The sequence below is a fragment of the Opisthorchis viverrini genome (assembly GCF_000715545.1).
Source record: "Opisthorchis viverrini unplaced genomic scaffold opera_v5_275, whole genome shotgun sequence".
Taxonomy (NCBI): Eukaryota; Metazoa; Platyhelminthes; class Trematoda; order Opisthorchiida; family Opisthorchiidae; genus Opisthorchis; species Opisthorchis viverrini.
The window spans coordinates 474,441-492,122 of NW_008751936.1; the positions used below are offsets into that span (position 1 = coordinate 474,441).

The following is a 17,682-nucleotide window of genomic DNA, read 5'->3' on the forward strand; positions in this document are numbered from 1 at the left end:
ACCAAATAAACTAGATCAAATTTTTCCTTCTGAATGAACTGTTCATAAACCGATGGTACTTTACTGTATGCGTATGAAGCCGAGTTTAAGGTTCCCGGATTGAAAATCACTAGACTGAGAACTGATTAAGAGAAGCTATATTAGAGTTCCTCGATGAGGCAATGACCTGTTACGTTTGCCTAATCCGTAATACCACAGACGGATTAACAATCAAACGAATTTCATCTAGGACCCCATCCATACAACAAAACTAGCTTACAAACATGGCTTAATCCGTGCTGTAATGTCAGTCACGATTTAGCAAAAAGACATTGTGACATCCCAACTAAAGCTTGACACGTGACCTACGATGGGGGTCGTCAATCGTGAGTTGTCAACTCTTGGACAATCACATGTTTGACCTCCCTCAATGAGCTGGAAATTTCAGAGATCTGCGGATCATTGAAAACGACGCTTGTGGCATAATTCAAATTGATTCTTTGCCGGTCAAATTTTGACCCTCTGAGGATGATCATGATTGGTTACTCGAACTGATGAAGTGACGTGACAGTCACCATGAGTAACATGGCATCCCACAAGGGAAAAATTGCAAAACCAAGGACGTACATTCGAAAAAGTGGCGTCACAAACCCGCATTGTCTCTCAGTACCTTCTACTGTTTCGATCCCTGAAATATTAAGCTCATGAATGCACCTCGGAGTGAGGGTGCGATATCCTTTCTCCAGAAACACAAGTCTTTAGGCTCTATGAGCGATCAGGTTTTGGTAATCTAATCGATCAGCTGTAACAACGTTTTGGCATGTTACCTGAAGGTCAACAGATCGGAGTGCTAAGTTTGGGTTCGAACCACGGAGGTCATAAATTTTGCGCCTTAACCCGTGAGGTATTTCGATTAATAATCCCAGTGCGGGCCCCCAAGGGACATAAAACGGGTTCAGAACGTGTCTAAAACTGCTCCCTGAGGACTCTCGTTCACACTAGTGTCTGTTTGAATGAACCACTGATGGATGTATCATTTGCGGGACTGACTTTCTTTAAAATCCTAGGAAATCGCCTCGAACTGGAGAAGAATATGTCAAATGACGTCATGTACTACTCATACGGTTGCTGAAAAACCATTAAAACACAAGAGGTTCGGCTGGATTCCATTGGTTTGCAAATGAATGTATTTCGCTGACACACCCAGTTGTTTCATGCACTATTGATTTCCGCTCTCTCAGGGTTTCAACATTACTTCATTTTATCTGTACTTTTTCTACCAATCGGACCCTCTCCCGAGAATTCCACTGACCCGTTTCTGTTGTTGAGCTTGCAAACACTGACCAGAAAGCATAACAAACGATTTCATTTTCACAGAAAACCTCAGAACAAACGGCAGTGCCAGGCAGCGGTCAGGCTGTGGGTTCTGGACCTCATCCATCCAACATTTCCGATAAGGAGGCCGTACTCAGCAGTTTTTTCAATTCTCTGCTTACGCGCAAAAACCTAACCGAAACGTCGCCAACCTCAGCAAGTCCAGGCCACAGTCCGCAAAAGTCACTGCTGGGCCAAAAACCGAATAGACCGTTGGGAGTGAGTCCAAGGTCACCCAGCCCTAGAGGACGCAGCCCGAAGGTGACACAAGCTGATGCGCAGAAGTCAACACCAGGGATGTCACCTGTGGACTGTGGCCAACAAATGAATACACCCTACTCTGTGGAGCAGGGCGTGACAGACGAGAAAACAGTGGATTCAGTGAAATCGGAAACAGAACTTAACGTGAAGCAAGAAAGTAAAACGGAACGCGAACCTAACACAGTGACGGCAATCATCGATACGGTGAGAGAGGAGGCAGGCTTGTCGGACGAAACCAAGGTCCCAGTGTCCAAAGAAGAGGCGTTACCAGCGGAACAATCAAGCAGCGTAGACCTAAGAGAAGAGCCCCAAGAAGGCGTGGAAGAAGGAACGGAGCTGACGGACACGGTGGAGGAGACAATCAACAAGGTGACCACACAAGACGAGAAATCGGATATAATGACAGAGAAGGAAACTCCGCTTAACAGGATGTCCGGCGATGAAGCTGGCATGGACGGTTCTCCAGGCGGTGACAACATCAAAGATGAAATCGAAGAAGGGTTTGAAGACCAAACAGAATCAGTGGAAACAGTGGAGGGGTTCAGCCCTCATCAGACTGAACAATCAGATGAACAGATCACGCACACAAACGCAGACGGAGAAGCGTCTTCCGACGACGTAGAGTTTGGGGTACCTGGAGGTGAGGATGCCGGTGTTTACCCTCTTGGAGACGAGGCAAAGCCATCGATTACAGCTCAAACAGAGTCAGAGCACATTGTCGACACCGTCCAGGAACAAAACAACGAGACCGGAGAGGAACAACAACCGTCGGAAGAGTAGGAGACGGTTGTGGGAAATCGTTGACTAATGGTGGTAAGCAGACCAATCGAAATCCGTTTTATTTTAAACACGGGTAGCTCATTTTGAGCGCAGTCCTTCTAAATCTCTGAATTCGGCAGACGTGAGATGTTAGGTTGAAATCGATCGATCGAACCAAACTGAAACCGATTCACAAATTGCCAATCAGAGTGTTCCCTTACAATCGGATTACGCACCGTTTCGATTGACAAAATTAGAATTACAAAACTTGTCGTGACGCGGGACATTTCAAATGACTAGGCGGAAAAAACACCTGAGGTGCCAATTTGATAAGTGTCGGAAACCATCTTGCCGCACTCAAAAATGTGCCAATATCCCAGATTTGAGTGACACTCAACGCGAACAAAAATTCAATGGGAAATGTTAGTGGTACTCGGATTTCCAGTCACAAGTCACGTTTTATACCGGGCAAGAAAGAGTATCCGTCTCAGAAATCGCAGTCGCCATTTAAATCACGTTTATTTTCAGGATTTAGAGACTGGATTTGTCCACCCATGTGAAAACTGGATACAGGTTCACCCTTCTGAAAGTTGTCATTTGATAAACCAATCATCACGTGACCACTTGAAGTGGTTTTCGCGAATGAAGGATCACAGTGGCGATCTATTCATACTGCTGATCACGTGGTCGTGTTCAGGTTCCCAGCTGGCCGGTCGCAGGTTCGCAAACCCCGCATTCCTCTATGATAGAAACTGCTGGAGACAGGATAAAATACCCATACAGTGCCTCTGAGCACTTCAGCATTGGTTGACTTCACCTAGGGCATGATATCCTCATTGAAAATTTAGAAAACTGGAAATGAAACTGACGGTTTAAGAAAAACGATTTTAGGAAAAAAGCGCCCTCATAAGTGCTAATTGCTAGCAGAGCCATCATGAGTTGAAGGCCAAAACTTCAGCCTGCGATCTGCCGGCCGAAAACCAATAAGAGGGCTCAAATGCGTGATGGGTGGGTTATAAGCCCGAAACAGTTGATTGGGCGGGTCACACATTTCAGCAGTTTTCTGGTGTCCAAGCTTGAAAGCAAAGTCAAGTAAAGGCCTGACTAAACGGGAGATGGTCTCTAGGCTGAACCCGTCATGAGACGTTGTGTTCAGATTGCAAAAAAGTTCGCAACCCAAAGGGTGTAGAACGATCAACCAAGAGAGGGGAGGTACAGCGTGCAGCATTGCGTTGAATGACAGGTGGAACCTTTTTCAGATAAGCCCTGCCCAAAAATTAACCCCCGCGACCAAAAAAACGATTAGAACAAAGAGGCTATCAAATGTGTACTTTTGGCTTTTATTGAATCGGGTGAAACTGGGACATGTCATTAATAATTTTCATGAAAAGGTCCGTTTTTCGATACGTTTGCCTCCAAACGAACTCACACAAGTAGCTGTCCACTAAACATAGGTGTGTGCCGCATTGGCATATATTCTGAATCATGTAGACGTGCCAAAGGGATTCGGTGGTTTGTGTGACCTCCAGTCATTGAATTCACAAATTTTTCGGTATACTTAACCGTTTCATGAATATAATTCATGTCAACCATCGTTTCAATTCCTTGGTATGATGCCCACATATCGGAGATGATGATTGAGCCGGAAGCAATGCATGCCTGGATTGTCCATCAAAGTGGCCACAGTTCGATCTGGCACTGTATGCATGTAGACCTGTGCTGCCGATAACTGTTGGAGTCTGCAAAAGCCGCCAGCCGCAAACTAAGCGAAGAAAGTTCTTCCAGTCAACAGCGGTCATGTGGCTAATAAATAATTCCTCTGAGCAGAATTTGATTTTAGTCAAATTTTTCAACCAGCAATAAATGAATAGAATTACTGTCCTGATCTCCATTCTTGACCGCTACAGCCAAGTTCTCTTTTGAAGACCGATTTCTTGCTGACACCGTCGGGCATTACCTCCACATGTCAGAGACAGTTGAAAGTGTCATCTGGTGGCCATTGTTGCATAAACGTTGCTGATGAACCACTCCATGGCTTTGCTAAGACGCATTGCCGTCTCCTTGCCATGAACGAGAATTGGAAGCGTCAGAAAGTTCATTTAAGGTTTTACATCCGAACTGAGAAAATATTTGCACAAAATGAGCCTAGAAAAGCAACGTAATTGTGTATCCTGGATGGTGCACATCTGCGCATCCAAATTTCCGGTCGGAGTTCTCCCGACCATCTGCCGGAGAATTGCTCTCGCAGGTGTGCGGCTGAATCAGCAGTGTGACTAACTCGCACTTGGACATAGAACCGCTCATCCTTCAATCACGGGATTCCTATCACGTGGTCACACGTGTTGACTTGTTCCTCGGGCAACGGCTACGCAGATGGAAGTTTCACTCATCGGGTGAATTTCATTCTTCCTGTGAGCTACTTATAGATTGTTGGTAGTGTGAATTTTTCTTGGCGTAGATCTCGCTCTGCCATTGAACCCAAGAAACAGAGGTTTCATCCTTATTGGGAATCATCAGCGGTGCGCATCTCAAGAAACTGCAGGGAGTCTCGAATTGGTGACCTTGCGGTAGTGTTTTACCGCTTAACCGCCTGACCGACAATGTGATTAGCTTGCACCTAAACAAGATACAGCGCCTCTGATCTAACCACGTTGATTAGTTGATTAGTTGCTCGAAAGATGACTTCTCAGGTAGGAGTTTCAATCGGCCAAGTGAAGTTTGTTCTTCCTCTGGGTTGACTACACTTTGAGGAAAAACATCCACCTACTGTTGTTTGTTCCCACATCAAATGAGAACCTAGAAATATAATTCGGCGTTTTTTGTGTATAGTGACAGACAACTCTTATACCTACAACATGACTTTTTTCGATGCGTTAACCTTTTTCATTCTGTTCTATTTGTCTCTCGCTATCAGGTGGGTGTCTGTCTTCGTGTGAGCACCTCTTCCCAGCACAAGCACTTACTGTGTTATCACGGTCGCGGTGAATGGCCACTGAGCCTTTTTTCCCCGATGAAATCACGGAACGGGGCAGGAGACTTCGGAAGTGAGCTGTTATCAACGATCAGTAATCAGGCAGACATTGACTGGTTGACAATGGTGTTTTATTTCGACAAGGATTATTGATCTGGATCACGCCCGTGCCTGAGTACCATTCACTTCTTTGTCTCGTAAAAAAACAACCGAAAAATTAATCTTACAGTTCTCTGGGACGGAGTGTTGATTGGCGCACTCGCCAGGTCTGGGTTACGCTGACCGTACGAAAACAAAGTCGCAAGTAATGCGGTGTGTAGCAGACGTGAATTCATTCTCGGGTTACACTGCACGCGATAATTTGTAATTAACCAATAATCTTGCAACAGAACTATGTTTGCCAGACCAAATACCACCGAAAAACTAGTGGCTAAGAACGCGCCCAGAAGTAGTCCAGCTGACGTCATAGCTGACACGAATCGATCCCAAAAGACTGGCAAAATTAGTGCTTACTCTGGAACACAAAAGTAGAATTTCGGTACGCTTCGGAGGGTCAGTAGTCACATGACTCAGTGAACTAGTTCATCGAGAAACTGGAACGTATCACAACGATTCCTTCAGCTTCACACTCGATACGTGAGTTCTACATTCATTCCATAAGGCATTCATTTCAACAGTAGCTTACTATCTAACCCAGGTACAGATCAGAGCAAGAAACGGAGCACAGCTCTCATACCTCTGGTGTGAACCTAACCAGACATGGTAATGCAAAACTGTTGTGGACAAACCACCCAAAATTCACGTAGCCCGCATGGTTTTGATTTTATCAGTGAGAAAAAAGCCTTACAAGGAACCTGGTTGCGTCCAGCCCGGAGAGTCTGTGTAGTCTAGACAAGTAGTGTCCCCTGACACCCGAAAACGAGTTGTCTCCGGGGGAATTGATTCATGTAACTTTGTAACGTTTCACTTTGGGGAGTAAGCTTCCCAAGACCGTTTGCGTTGTAAATATCTACAGCTCCCACACAATTTGTTTGAGATTTGAGGACAAGTCCACAGTTCAACTACGGTGAAGTATCGATAAACTTGGGAGTGTTTCGCACTACGCGGCAGACTCTCCAGCCATACCACAGTGAGAAATGCCCAAACTCATCTGTGCCCATTCGCTAACCACTTGCCAAAGACAAAATAGTTTCGAAATCATGCATCGTGTCCCACCAAACGGACAGAAAACAATTAGAGTGTTGATGCTGTAGCGATTAGTTTGTTCGACCCGCCTCGACATAATATAGCAAGTACCGTTTCGGTGCCTAGCTGCCACGCCAACCGGAGGAAGGACGACGGTTGGGTTGCCCAAGGCCAAACCGGAGCAGTCGAGATACAGAGATGCAGGTAAGAATCCAGTACTGAAAATTAGTAAGCTCGCACTGAGATGTCTAGGATCTGCGAGCACAGGAGGCATCCAAATCTCCATAATACATTGCACAACAGTACACAAAAGTATTCACTGTTGTTCATTCTAGTTGGCATCCCAATCGTGAGACTCCACTAACTAAAAGTATTTTTTTCACCTGTTATGACAGTAATGACATGCCGAATGGCACAGAAGATATGTATGCGCCGGTTCGCTACCTCGACGTCCTATGAATGAGTCTTTGTGTCAGGCTGCCTTGATTGAAAATCGATGAGATACCGCATTGCTCACGTCGCGCACGATCCACGAACCCTCGATATTTGCAGTTACACCTTCAAGTACGGGTAAATCTTTCGCGTTTTACTAAAGATTTCCATATGGAGGCACAACACAATGAGTCTACACTCGTTTTTGCAACCTCGCCTCCGGTTTAGGGCGAGATTTCTCAGTGGTAAGAGCACGAATTCACTGACCGGAAGGTCCGTGGTTCGAACCCCACCTCTGCCTCTCGACGTACCCTGTCTAGGCTTGAGCAACCTGGCAGTATCCCAACCCTCGTGCTTCCTTCGCGTGGCATGGCAGCTAGGCACCGAAAGGGTATCACAGCTAAACGATTTTACACCCAAAAACTGGCAGCTTTTCCGGTGTTCCAATGTCAAGGCGGGCATCTGGCTCCGTGTTTAGGCAGAAATTTAGTTAGACACACGAGTTGTACACACGAGCGTCATACACATTTCTCATCAGATTAGGATCTCGGAAGACAAAAGGCGAGCTTGGGACTCCCTAATGGGTTAGGCTCGAGACGACGGACATCTCAGCAACGCGCTTATATTCCACTGACAGTTCGACTTTGGTTAGGGCGTACAAATCAGCCCCATACACATTTCTCATCAGATAAGGATATCAGAAGACAAAACGCGAGCTGGGCACCTCAGAAGAGGCTAAGCTCGCGATGACGCATATCTCAGTATCGCGCTTATATTCCATTGACTCAGATGAGCAGCCACGTAGGACAGAGTAGTTCGGCACAAACAGGGTTTCACAACTCGACAGTGCAAACAGCCACCCTTTACCATACAGCACCTTACGCTGCAAGACGAGAACGTTCGCCGAAAACAGGATAAGAACGATCGATCGACATACGCTCGTTGCTTGGCAAACAAGTGATGATCACTTTCTAGATCACCTTGTAAGCGAGCCTGGAGACCGAACAGTGGGTTGCAACATCGGCGCACTATAAATAAAAATCGCTCGGCTGTGACACCCTTTCATGCAACTCGACGGCGGCTTGAGTGCCCAAGCGCAGACAGGAACAGTGAAAAAATCGGTTTCGCGTCTTAAATGCTATATTAACAGGAGAGAAGCACCTTACGGGTCGTGCCTGAGCAGACAGATAGCAGCGCGCCCAGTGGACTTGAAAAGATTTGTAAATAGTATAGCCCGCGCGTTGTAATCAAGACCACGGACTGTCTGCAGGGTCCAGAAAAAGGGAAGCAACATCATTTGAAGTTTAGTATCGTTCACGGAGGGGGTGAGATGGACCAAGTGGTTAGAGCACGAATTTACCGACCAGAAGGTCCGTGGCTCGAACCTGGTCTCTGCCTCTCGACTTCCCCTGTCTGACAGTATCCCAGCCCTCGTGTGGCATGGCAGCTAGGCACCGAAAGGGTGCTACAGCTGAATGATTTGTTTTACGGTTCACACAACTGTGCATGAGAAAGAGGCTAGTTCAGCTACGAACAACGTGAACAAAGCCAGATCCAGAACACATAAGTACGGAATTTTATCGGGGTCCAGACATATTCCACTTACTTCGTGAATTCCCCATGAATGACCACCGGCATGACTGCGAATGAAGTCAAAATGTGTGATGGAAAGCAACTGTCTGAGGCAACAACATCATCAGTAGACCATTTTGTCCTATGGAACCGCACATGCTAAAAACTGACAAATGTGGTGGATAAGTCATGCTTTCCCGAACAATCCAACGACGAGAGGACTTCAAAATGCGCGCGGCACAAATGCTAGTTCAGGCAACTTGGGTAAGGAAGACAGACTAACGGAGATTCTCTGAGAACGAGTCGTCTGATTTATGGAGCCCCCTAAAACTAAACCCAGTTGTTGGCATGTAGAAGTTATACAGGGACATATAAATAGTTCACATTACGAATACGCGATACATCACCTTGTAAGCGAGCCTGGAGACCGAACAGTGGGTTGCAACATCGGCGCACTATAAATAAAAATCGCTCGGCTGTGACACCCTTTCATGCAACTCGACGGCGGCTTGAGTGCCCAAGCGCAGACAGGAACAGTGAAAAAATCGGTTTCGCGTCTTAAATGCTATATTAACAGGAGAGAAGCACCTTACGGGTCGTGCCTGAGCAGACAGATAGCAGCGCGCCCAGTGGACTTGAAAAGATTTGTAAATAGTATAGCCCGCGCGTTGTAATCAAGACCACGGACTGTCTGCAGGGTCCAGAAAAAGGGAAGCAACATCATTTGAAGTTTAGTATCGTTCACGGAGGGGGTGAGATGGACCAAGTGGTTAGAGCACGAATTTACCGACCAGAAGGTCCGTGGCTCGAACCTGGTCTCTGCCTCTCGACTTCCCCTGTCTGACAGTATCCCAGCCCTCGTGTGGCATGGCAGCTAGGCACCGAAAGGGTGCTACAGCTGAATGATTTGTTTTACGGTTCACACAACTGTGCATGAGAAAGAGGCTAGTTCAGCTACGAACAACGTGAACAAAGCCAGATCCAGAACACATAAGTACGGAATTTTATCGGGGTCCAGACATATTCCACTTACTTCGTGAATTCCCCATGAATGACCACCGGCATGACTGCGAATGAAGTCAAAATGTGTGATGGAAAGCAACTGTCTGAGGCAACAACATCATCAGTAGACCATTTTGTTCCATGGAACCGCACATACTAAAAACTGACAAATGTGGTGGATAAGTCATGCTTTCCCGAACAATCCAACGACGAGAGGACTTCAAAATGCGCGCGGCACAAATGCTAGTTCAGGCAACTTGGGTAAGGAAGACAGACTAACGGAGATTCTCTGAGAACGAGTCGTCTGATTTATGGAGCCCCCTAAAACTAAACCCAGTTGTTGGCATGTAGAAGTTATACAGGGACATATAAATAGTTCACATTACGAATACACGATACATTCTAGAGTATGAAAAAATCGCTCAGCTGTAACACCCTTTCGGTGCCTAACTGCCATACCACCCGAAGGAAGCACGAGGGCTGAGATACTGCCAGGTTGTCCAAGCCTAGACAGGGGAAGTCGAGAGCTCGGGTTCGAACCACAGACCTTCCAGTCAGTAAATTCGAGTCATCCCAGAATAGCGTCGAAACGGAGTTTTCTGGGAAATTTCTGTGCCACAGCACACCTACCTCGTAAACGCACTCAACCGATGTGGATTTCAAGGTGTACAGAGCGTGCACACCTGCAAAAATCGATTTTTTTCCGGACAAATTAGGTTGAGGAAGTCAGTTTTCATTGAGAAAATATGATGATAAGAATACCATAAAATTACACGATGGGCAGATGAAAAATGAAGCACACAGATGGCAGATTATCATTGCACGATTGAGGAAACTAGCCTATCGTAATGAGAGTAGTGGATTGGCCACTTTGGTGATCACGAAAATGCATTGAGAGTCGAAACTGGGCAATGGAGATACTCGAAGCAACCACAGAGAACGGAAGAAAAAACTGGCAAGCGACAGGAGGAATTGCGGAGAGAACAATGAAAGGTTGACTAGGATGAAGGAGAATTCGGTTCGCCGTTGGGTACCGTCGAAGAGGAGGACCGAGATCCCGCGTCCGTGCTACCTGACTGCGAGGCTCTGGATGAGTTGGCCTGGCGCTTCTCTGCCAACTCGCGCTCGATGGCAGCCAATGCAGGCGGGAGCAAATTGACGGCGTTGATACCGCGACAGAACACGCGAGACGGTCGCACGAGGAGGCCGTGTCCCGGACGACAGTTAAAGTATCGTTTGCCCGCCACCGATCCATCATGCCGTCCACGTGGCTTTCGCAGCTCTATACCGAGCCATATTCCGTCAGCGAAAGTGATCGGGCCAATATAACGCACAATACCTAAAACGAAACCGGAGGGGGGGGTTCACGTTGATTGGACGAGGAGACACTGGTTGTAGCAGGCGACAGAAGACGAATGGACTCACCCATCTCACCGCTGCACAACACCTGCATTCCTTCGGTGATGTAAAACGCGGGTTCGTCTTTTCCGGCCATCGCCTGCTTCGCACCTGCCGCGGCTAGGGCATTCACCAACTCCGCGGGCAGACTGGGACGCCCCACAACTGCTCGGCCAATCATGGGCGAAGTGGTAGTGGACCAGGATGTACGGGTTCGTATCCTATCGGACCCAACTGGATCGCCATACCACGACCCGGACATGGAGGTGTTGGGTTTGAATGGAATTGGTTTGCTGATTGGTTCGTATCCTATCGGACCCAACTGGATCGCCATACCACGACCCGGACATGGAGGTGTTGGGTTTGAATGGAATTGGTTGATTTATTTGTGGTGTGCTAGGCCGATTAGGCAAACGCTGGATACGATTCGCCGAGGCGAAGATACCATGTCCAACTGGGCACTGAAAGTAGCGGACGCCGGCCACCGAACCATTATTTTTCCCCAAAGGTTGATCCAGTTCTATTCCGTACCAAGTGCCCGGAGCGAACTCGGTGGATCCAATATACCGGATCACACCGCGACGTTGACCAGCCACCAAGACGCGATCACCGAGTTGAAACTGTTGGGTACCTGACCCATCTGTTGATGATTGAATGCGAAGACCTGGAAAGATAGAAAGAAAGAAAGCGTTAGGTGTAGTAACTGGATCGCCATACCACGACCCGGACATGGAGGTGTTGGGTTTGAATGGAATTGGTTTGCTGATTTGTGGTGTGCTAGGCCGATTAGGCAAACGCTGGATACGATTCGCCGAGGCGAAGATACCATGTCCAACTGGGCACTGAAAGTAGCGGACGCCGGCCACCGAACCATTATTTTTCCCCAAAGGTTGATCCAGTTCTATTCCGTACCAAGTGCCCGGAGCGAACTCGGTGGATCCAATATACCGGATCACACCGCGACGTTGACCAGCCACCAAGACGCGATCACCGAGTTGAAACTGTTGGGTACCTGACCCATCTGTTGATGATTGAATGCGAAGACCTGGAAAGATAGAAAGAAAGAAAGCGTTCAGGTGTAGTACCCTTCCGGGGCCATGCCACCCGAAGGAGGCACGAAGGCTGGGATACTGTCAGGTTGCCCAAGCCTAGACAGGGGAAGGCGAGAGACGAAGGTCAGGTTCGAACCACGGACCTTCCGGTCAGTAATTTCGCGCCCTAACCACTTGGGCCATCTCGCCCCCTGGAAAGACAAATGATTGTAGACAAAAGAGGACAGGTGTTCGGAGATGGAAACGCAAGCGGTGACCTGAGACCTGACACTGATATTCAAGGTCATACTTATTCGGGAACGCTGTACACGTCTGAAAGTAGTCTGTGGTCGAAGGAACCTATAGAAATATTGCTTATAATGTGGTGAGCTTTCAACGACTCTGTTCTACAGTTATCTGTGCATTCAAAACAGCTAATGGGGTCACATACCCGTATCCACTTTGGCAGTAACATGAGACACATCGATTGGCTGGTTGACAGGTGGGTTGATTTTAGAGGACTCCTGATCGATCGAGCCTGAAAGCGAATAGCTAGAACGAGAAACGGGTAGTCGACGATGTTTCCCTTCGCCTCCACTGGTGTCGGTGCTGCTTGCTGCATCTTCGTCGCTGGTTGCCCCAACCTGTTGTTTCTGTGTGGAAGACCGGGTTGATGGGCTTTTGGCAGAGGATGGTAACTTGCCCTGAATGGGTCGCCACTTTTGTGTCGCGCCGCCATCACTCACTGCCTTGTAAACACGGCCAATGGGCGCGAAAATGCCGTAGTTGGGTGCGCAGCTGAAGTACTGAACCTGAAAGGAAAAAACGGCCGGTAACGAGAGACTTAGAAACAGCAGAACTTTGGCCCATCACGTTTGTTACGTGTTTACAGGAGGGTTGTACCAGTCAGCCACAACTATCGGCTGTCATCCCACTGACTGACGGGCCAACCCTTGACTGGCAGAGGGGTGCTGTCAGTGCTTGCCACCTTCCAGGATGAAGACTGCGTGATCTTCCGGCTGTCATCCCACTGACTGACGGGCCAATCCTTGACCTGGCAGAGGGGTGCTGTCAGTGCTAGCCACCTTCCAGGATGAAGAGTGCGTGATCTCCACTGCACCTGGTTGGAGACACTACAAGATATGGCTGCCAACCGATGTCAGTGGCGACCTTGTTGTCAGTTTCTATCCAGATTGCCTGAGTGAATGTCTGGAGGTGTAGGCACCTCGGAATAACTGCAGTAACCTAGCGCTAAGGTCCTTCCCTGTCCAGCTTTATTCTTTTCTTCACAATGAGTTTTTTCAAATAAATCATGGTTGTACGGCAGCGAAGTATCCGTGTTGAACACTGTCATGCCGTCGACGATGGTGATGATCCCACTGACAGCTACTCGAGGTTTTGCCACGCCAAGTCCTACCCAGACCAGCATCCTCATAGTTTCACAAATTCATGTCAGTCGCCGAATCGATGAAACCCGGCTTGAGCAGAGTGGTGCCAGTCCTGAGGGTTCAACACATTCTTTAAAGTGGCATTAGGTCTCGGAATCAAGACATTGGATTTTGAGCGGGTTTAGCACCGCTGCCATCTATTGGTGATTGAACGAGTCATGGACACCTTTCCAACTAGAAGTTCGAGGCAACTTTAGTAAAAAATTACGGCCGAATTAACTAGTTAGTGTTTACCTACTTCACTGCCAGGTCATACACTGTTCACAACTAACTCGCTACCATTCGGCACAGAGCTGGGCGAAAAGAGCTCTGCGAGGCAAGCCGATAGAAAGAAGTACTGCACAGATGTTTCATCCCCCTTGGGAATCATCATCAGTGGCCAAAATCGGCTGAACAGCAGTGTGATTAACTCGCACTAAGGCAGGATATAGCACCACCCATCCTTCAATCACAGAAACCACATCACGTGGTCATACACTGAGTGGCACCACGAGTAACGACTCCTTCGAAGGAACATCCCTCTGAGCTACTGAGTGTTTGATAGTAGTATGAGGAGATTCGGTCGTTTTCAACCGAAGTTTCGTCCTTTGTTGAAACCACTATACTACTCATCCTACTCATCCACTTTAGATTAGATGCTTGTAAATCCTCCATCATTCTAAAGGACATTTCTCGGTATCTTGCGAACTTTTTTTCCGTTTCTGGGGGCATATGTTCACTTCCTGTTTTCTCGTGTCTTGAAATGCGTAAAGATTGGTTCATAAAGATTCGTAAAGATTGCATTGCATGTTTAAGGACCATCGTGGATCAGCGGAATGATCGATTGACCCGCCAAACAGACTAGGAATGGTAAAACAACGCAGTCTACTTGAAGTCCAATCACGTGACTACGGGAACCAGATGGACAGTCGATAGTGAGCATATGCCGAAACGACACAAGCAAGTAAAACGGAGAACCGGCTATTTGACACACTGACACTTACGCCAGATACGGTCCCATTGTTTCGACCAAGAGGCTGGTCAAGTTCAACACCGACCCATACACCTGAGGCGAAACCCACGGGCCCGCAGTAGCGTAGTCGACCGATTCGACCATTCACACTCACACGGTCTACGGAGCCGTTTAAGCTGGCCGAGCTGCCCGGGCCGATGCACACACGATCATCCAATGAGAGACCAAGAGCCTGTAAGGTAACTTTCGCAGAGACGGAGGATGTCGCAGGTAGAGGGTGATTGATCACAGCAGGTTGGCGGGAAGCTGGTGCGGTTGCAGGTCGTGTTGACGGTGGCGATATCGAATCGGGGTTCGATGCAGTAGAACGTCGATTACGAGGAGACAAGTAACCACTCTCAGCTGAAATTGATCGCGAAGTGGAAAGCAGAATGCTAATGAACAGACTAAAGAGGATAGGTGCTGAGCGAAGTGGAGAATGATTACGCTGATGAGTTAGACAAATAAGAGGAGTCAGGCGTGGACCGTAGTCCTCGCCTCAAAACCTCAACGTTTTCTAAATCTATTTTGTGTCCCGTGTCGAGTGCGTGTTCCGCAATCGCCGAGTCTTTCAGTAACGCTTGATATTCATCTGCGTTTCTCGGCGGCCTGTTCATTTTTCTACGACTCTGATGTGCAGTTCCTTGGCCGTCTGTCCTATGTAGACCTTGGTGCAGTCATTACACTTAATTTTGTAGACACAGTCCCTCGTTCTGTTTGCCGGGAGGCGATCCTTCAATTGCACCAATGCAGAGCGCAGAGTGTTCCTCCCATGAAGGTACTCTTGTGTTAGCCGAATTACCTCCGATGTCCCTGGTTTAGATGGAATAACAGCTGTCCCGATCCATTCCCTGTTGGGTTTCGCTACTGGTACCAACAACCCTCGCAACTGACGCCTAATCAAGCTGGCTGGATATCCACTACCCCGAAGTTTGTTCTTCACCTCGATCAGCTTCTTCTGTGCACAGGGCCCTTACACGCCTAAACATTGATGATGCAATACTGGCAAACACCGCCTTCGGATGGGCAGACGAGTAGTTTAAAATTGCCGCAGTGTCGATTGGTTTCTCGTACACTGTGGTCTTTAGTTTTCAAAAGGTTGATGAGAACCATATTGGTGTGTAGATGCGTGTATTTCTCCGGCAAGCTTTTGAACAACTTCTCCCGTTGCTCAGTAGACCGCTAATCGTGTACAGCATGCAAGATAAGCCCACCAATAAACCTCAAAAGTTCTCCATCACATTCAAGCCCGAGACGTTACCGGGTGAATTCGTCGTCTTCGGGTTAAACAGCGGGGCAAATATGATGCAATGAAGTGCCCATTCCAAGTGAGACTAATGAGCACAGGCGGGAAAAAAGTTTGACAAAGTTACGCAGACTAGGGAAAGTCTTGTGCAAAATACACGCGGATACTTACCCACCAACCAGCTGAGTCCGTCGGGTTGTGGCGTCGGCTGCCTGGAGGAAGCCGCGTTTTCCGTCGACGGTGCTGTAGCAACGGGTTGATATGGAGGCTTTGTGGAAACATCAGTCCCATTCTCAACTGGCATGCTTCTGCCGTCAGACAGAAAGTCGGCATGGTTCTGAATTGGATAACAGGTAAGTGGGGATGTCAATCGGGCACCGTAAAGCGCCGAGATATCTAAGCAGTAAAGGCGCAAAGTTACTGACGGGAAAGTCGGTAAGTCAAACCCAACCCCTCTCGACTTAGCAGTATCTCAGCACACATGCTTCCTTCGAGTAGCATGGCAGCCAGGCACCGAAAGGGTGTTGTTGCACATGTTTGGACATTAGGTCGTTTCTTAGTTAGAAGCAAGCTTGTGGTACATTTCTGCGTCGATAACACATGTTGTTCAGCAAGCACTGCAGCACAGAACTATTCCCTCACGATGCCGCATTTTAGTTTGATTGAGTTAGTGTTTTGGTGGACCGTAATGGCGAGTAAACTGATGGCGTTATGTTACGAGCAACCCTACCACACAAAACCCAAAACATCGATCGGGTCTGTTGATTTGATCAATAAGTTGACGCGGTAGTAGTTTGGATCCTGATACTACGGCAATACGGATCGAAGAGGTTGACTGTAGGAATTGTTAACCCAAGAACGAGGATGATATCTCTGAAACTGCACTCTCACTGCACAGAATCTCCACTCTGAAATATTTGCGACATTTCGTCTTCATCTGCTGCGACAAAGAGCATACCTCTCACTGCACAGAATCTCCACTCTGAAAAATCTGCGACATTTCGCCCTCATCTACTGCGACAAAGAGCAGACAAAGGATATCAGTGACTGTGGTTGATCCACACTCCAAAACACCTAACTTGAATGCATCACGTGTTGTCGGAAGGAAAACTGGTAATCCGGAGGCACGAGGGCTGGACTGCTGCCAGGTTGCCCAAGCCTAGACAGGGGAAGTGGAGAGGCAGAGGTCGGGTTCGAACCACGGATCTTCCGGTCAGCCAGTTCTCGCTCTAACCACTGAGTTATCTCTTAATCCACTCAGGTATAGCTAGCTGTCATGCCACCTCAAGGAAGAACGAGGGCCGAGATACTGCCAGGTTGGACACACCTAAACAGGAGCAGTCGAGATGTCCTGATTGGGTTCGAACTACGGGTCTGTCTCCTCTACCAGTACCAGCAATCACCTGAAATCGTTCGCTTTCAACATCTAGGCTTGCAATGTTGAAACACCAACGGTTTTGAGTGGCGTTGTGACGCAAGTGGACCTATTTAGACAGCCTCATTTTTGGGCCAATTGGTGCATGACGCATATGCAGCTAGGGCCGACCTTGGTTACTATCGTCGTCTCGGTTTGACTGGAAGGTGTGGCCCAAATGAAAGGAAGAAGGCTTTCACTGCTAAGTTCATTCAACCAACATGCACAGTCAGAGATGAACGTGATAGTAGTGTAACAGGAGGATCGGTGTCAGCAGGGTGGAACAGTCGGTAGGTCCGACAATGTCGATAGCAATCAAAAGAATGTCTCCAAGGTACCAAAGACCGAAATCACCAATCGTTTGAGAAGTTCCAGGATGGAATCGGTCGAGCCCAAATAGTCCTCCGAACACTGACAACAGCAGTTAAGCGGTAGCAAAGCGATTGCCCGTGGCGATCGTGGTGGTTCATCCGTTCCAGTTAACGCGGTGCTAAGTTTAACGAACGCACGAACGTTGGTTTCACGGTAACTAGACCGTAGAATTTGCTTCGAAAGTATGGTGGGCCAGACGCAGATATCGCACGGATGACGAAAGTATAAGTGGTCCGACAATAGACAA

The 17,682-nt window shown here is 47.9% G+C and overlaps 2 protein-coding genes across 2 annotated transcripts in view; one reads left to right on the forward strand and one right to left on the reverse strand.

The window, feature by feature from the left end:
- T265_14856 (hypothetical protein) overlaps positions 1–2,427 on the forward strand; it is a gene marked incomplete at both ends in the record, with an annotated part of 43,331 nt that extends 40,904 nt beyond the window's left edge. The window contains one exon of the mRNA XM_009175550.1: positions 1,357–2,427. Within this exon, the coding sequence (XP_009173814.1) occupies positions 1,357–2,394 (1,038 nt within the window). The remainder of the gene's footprint in view (positions 1–1,356) is intronic.
- A 7,882-nt stretch (positions 2,428–10,309) lies between these two features.
- Positions 10,310–17,682, reverse strand: part of T265_09466 (hypothetical protein) — a gene marked incomplete at both ends in the record, with an annotated part of 40,297 nt that continues 32,924 nt past the window's right edge. Inside the window, 6 exons of the mRNA XM_009175541.1 lie at positions 10,310–10,874; positions 10,961–11,226; positions 11,270–11,978; positions 12,416–12,776; positions 14,396–14,766; positions 15,821–15,986. Coding sequence (XP_009173805.1) covers positions 10,534–10,874; positions 10,961–11,226; positions 11,270–11,978; positions 12,416–12,776; positions 14,396–14,766; positions 15,821–15,986 — 2,214 coding nt within the window. The remainder of the gene's footprint in view (positions 10,875–10,960; positions 11,227–11,269; positions 11,979–12,415; positions 12,777–14,395; positions 14,767–15,820; positions 15,987–17,682) is intronic.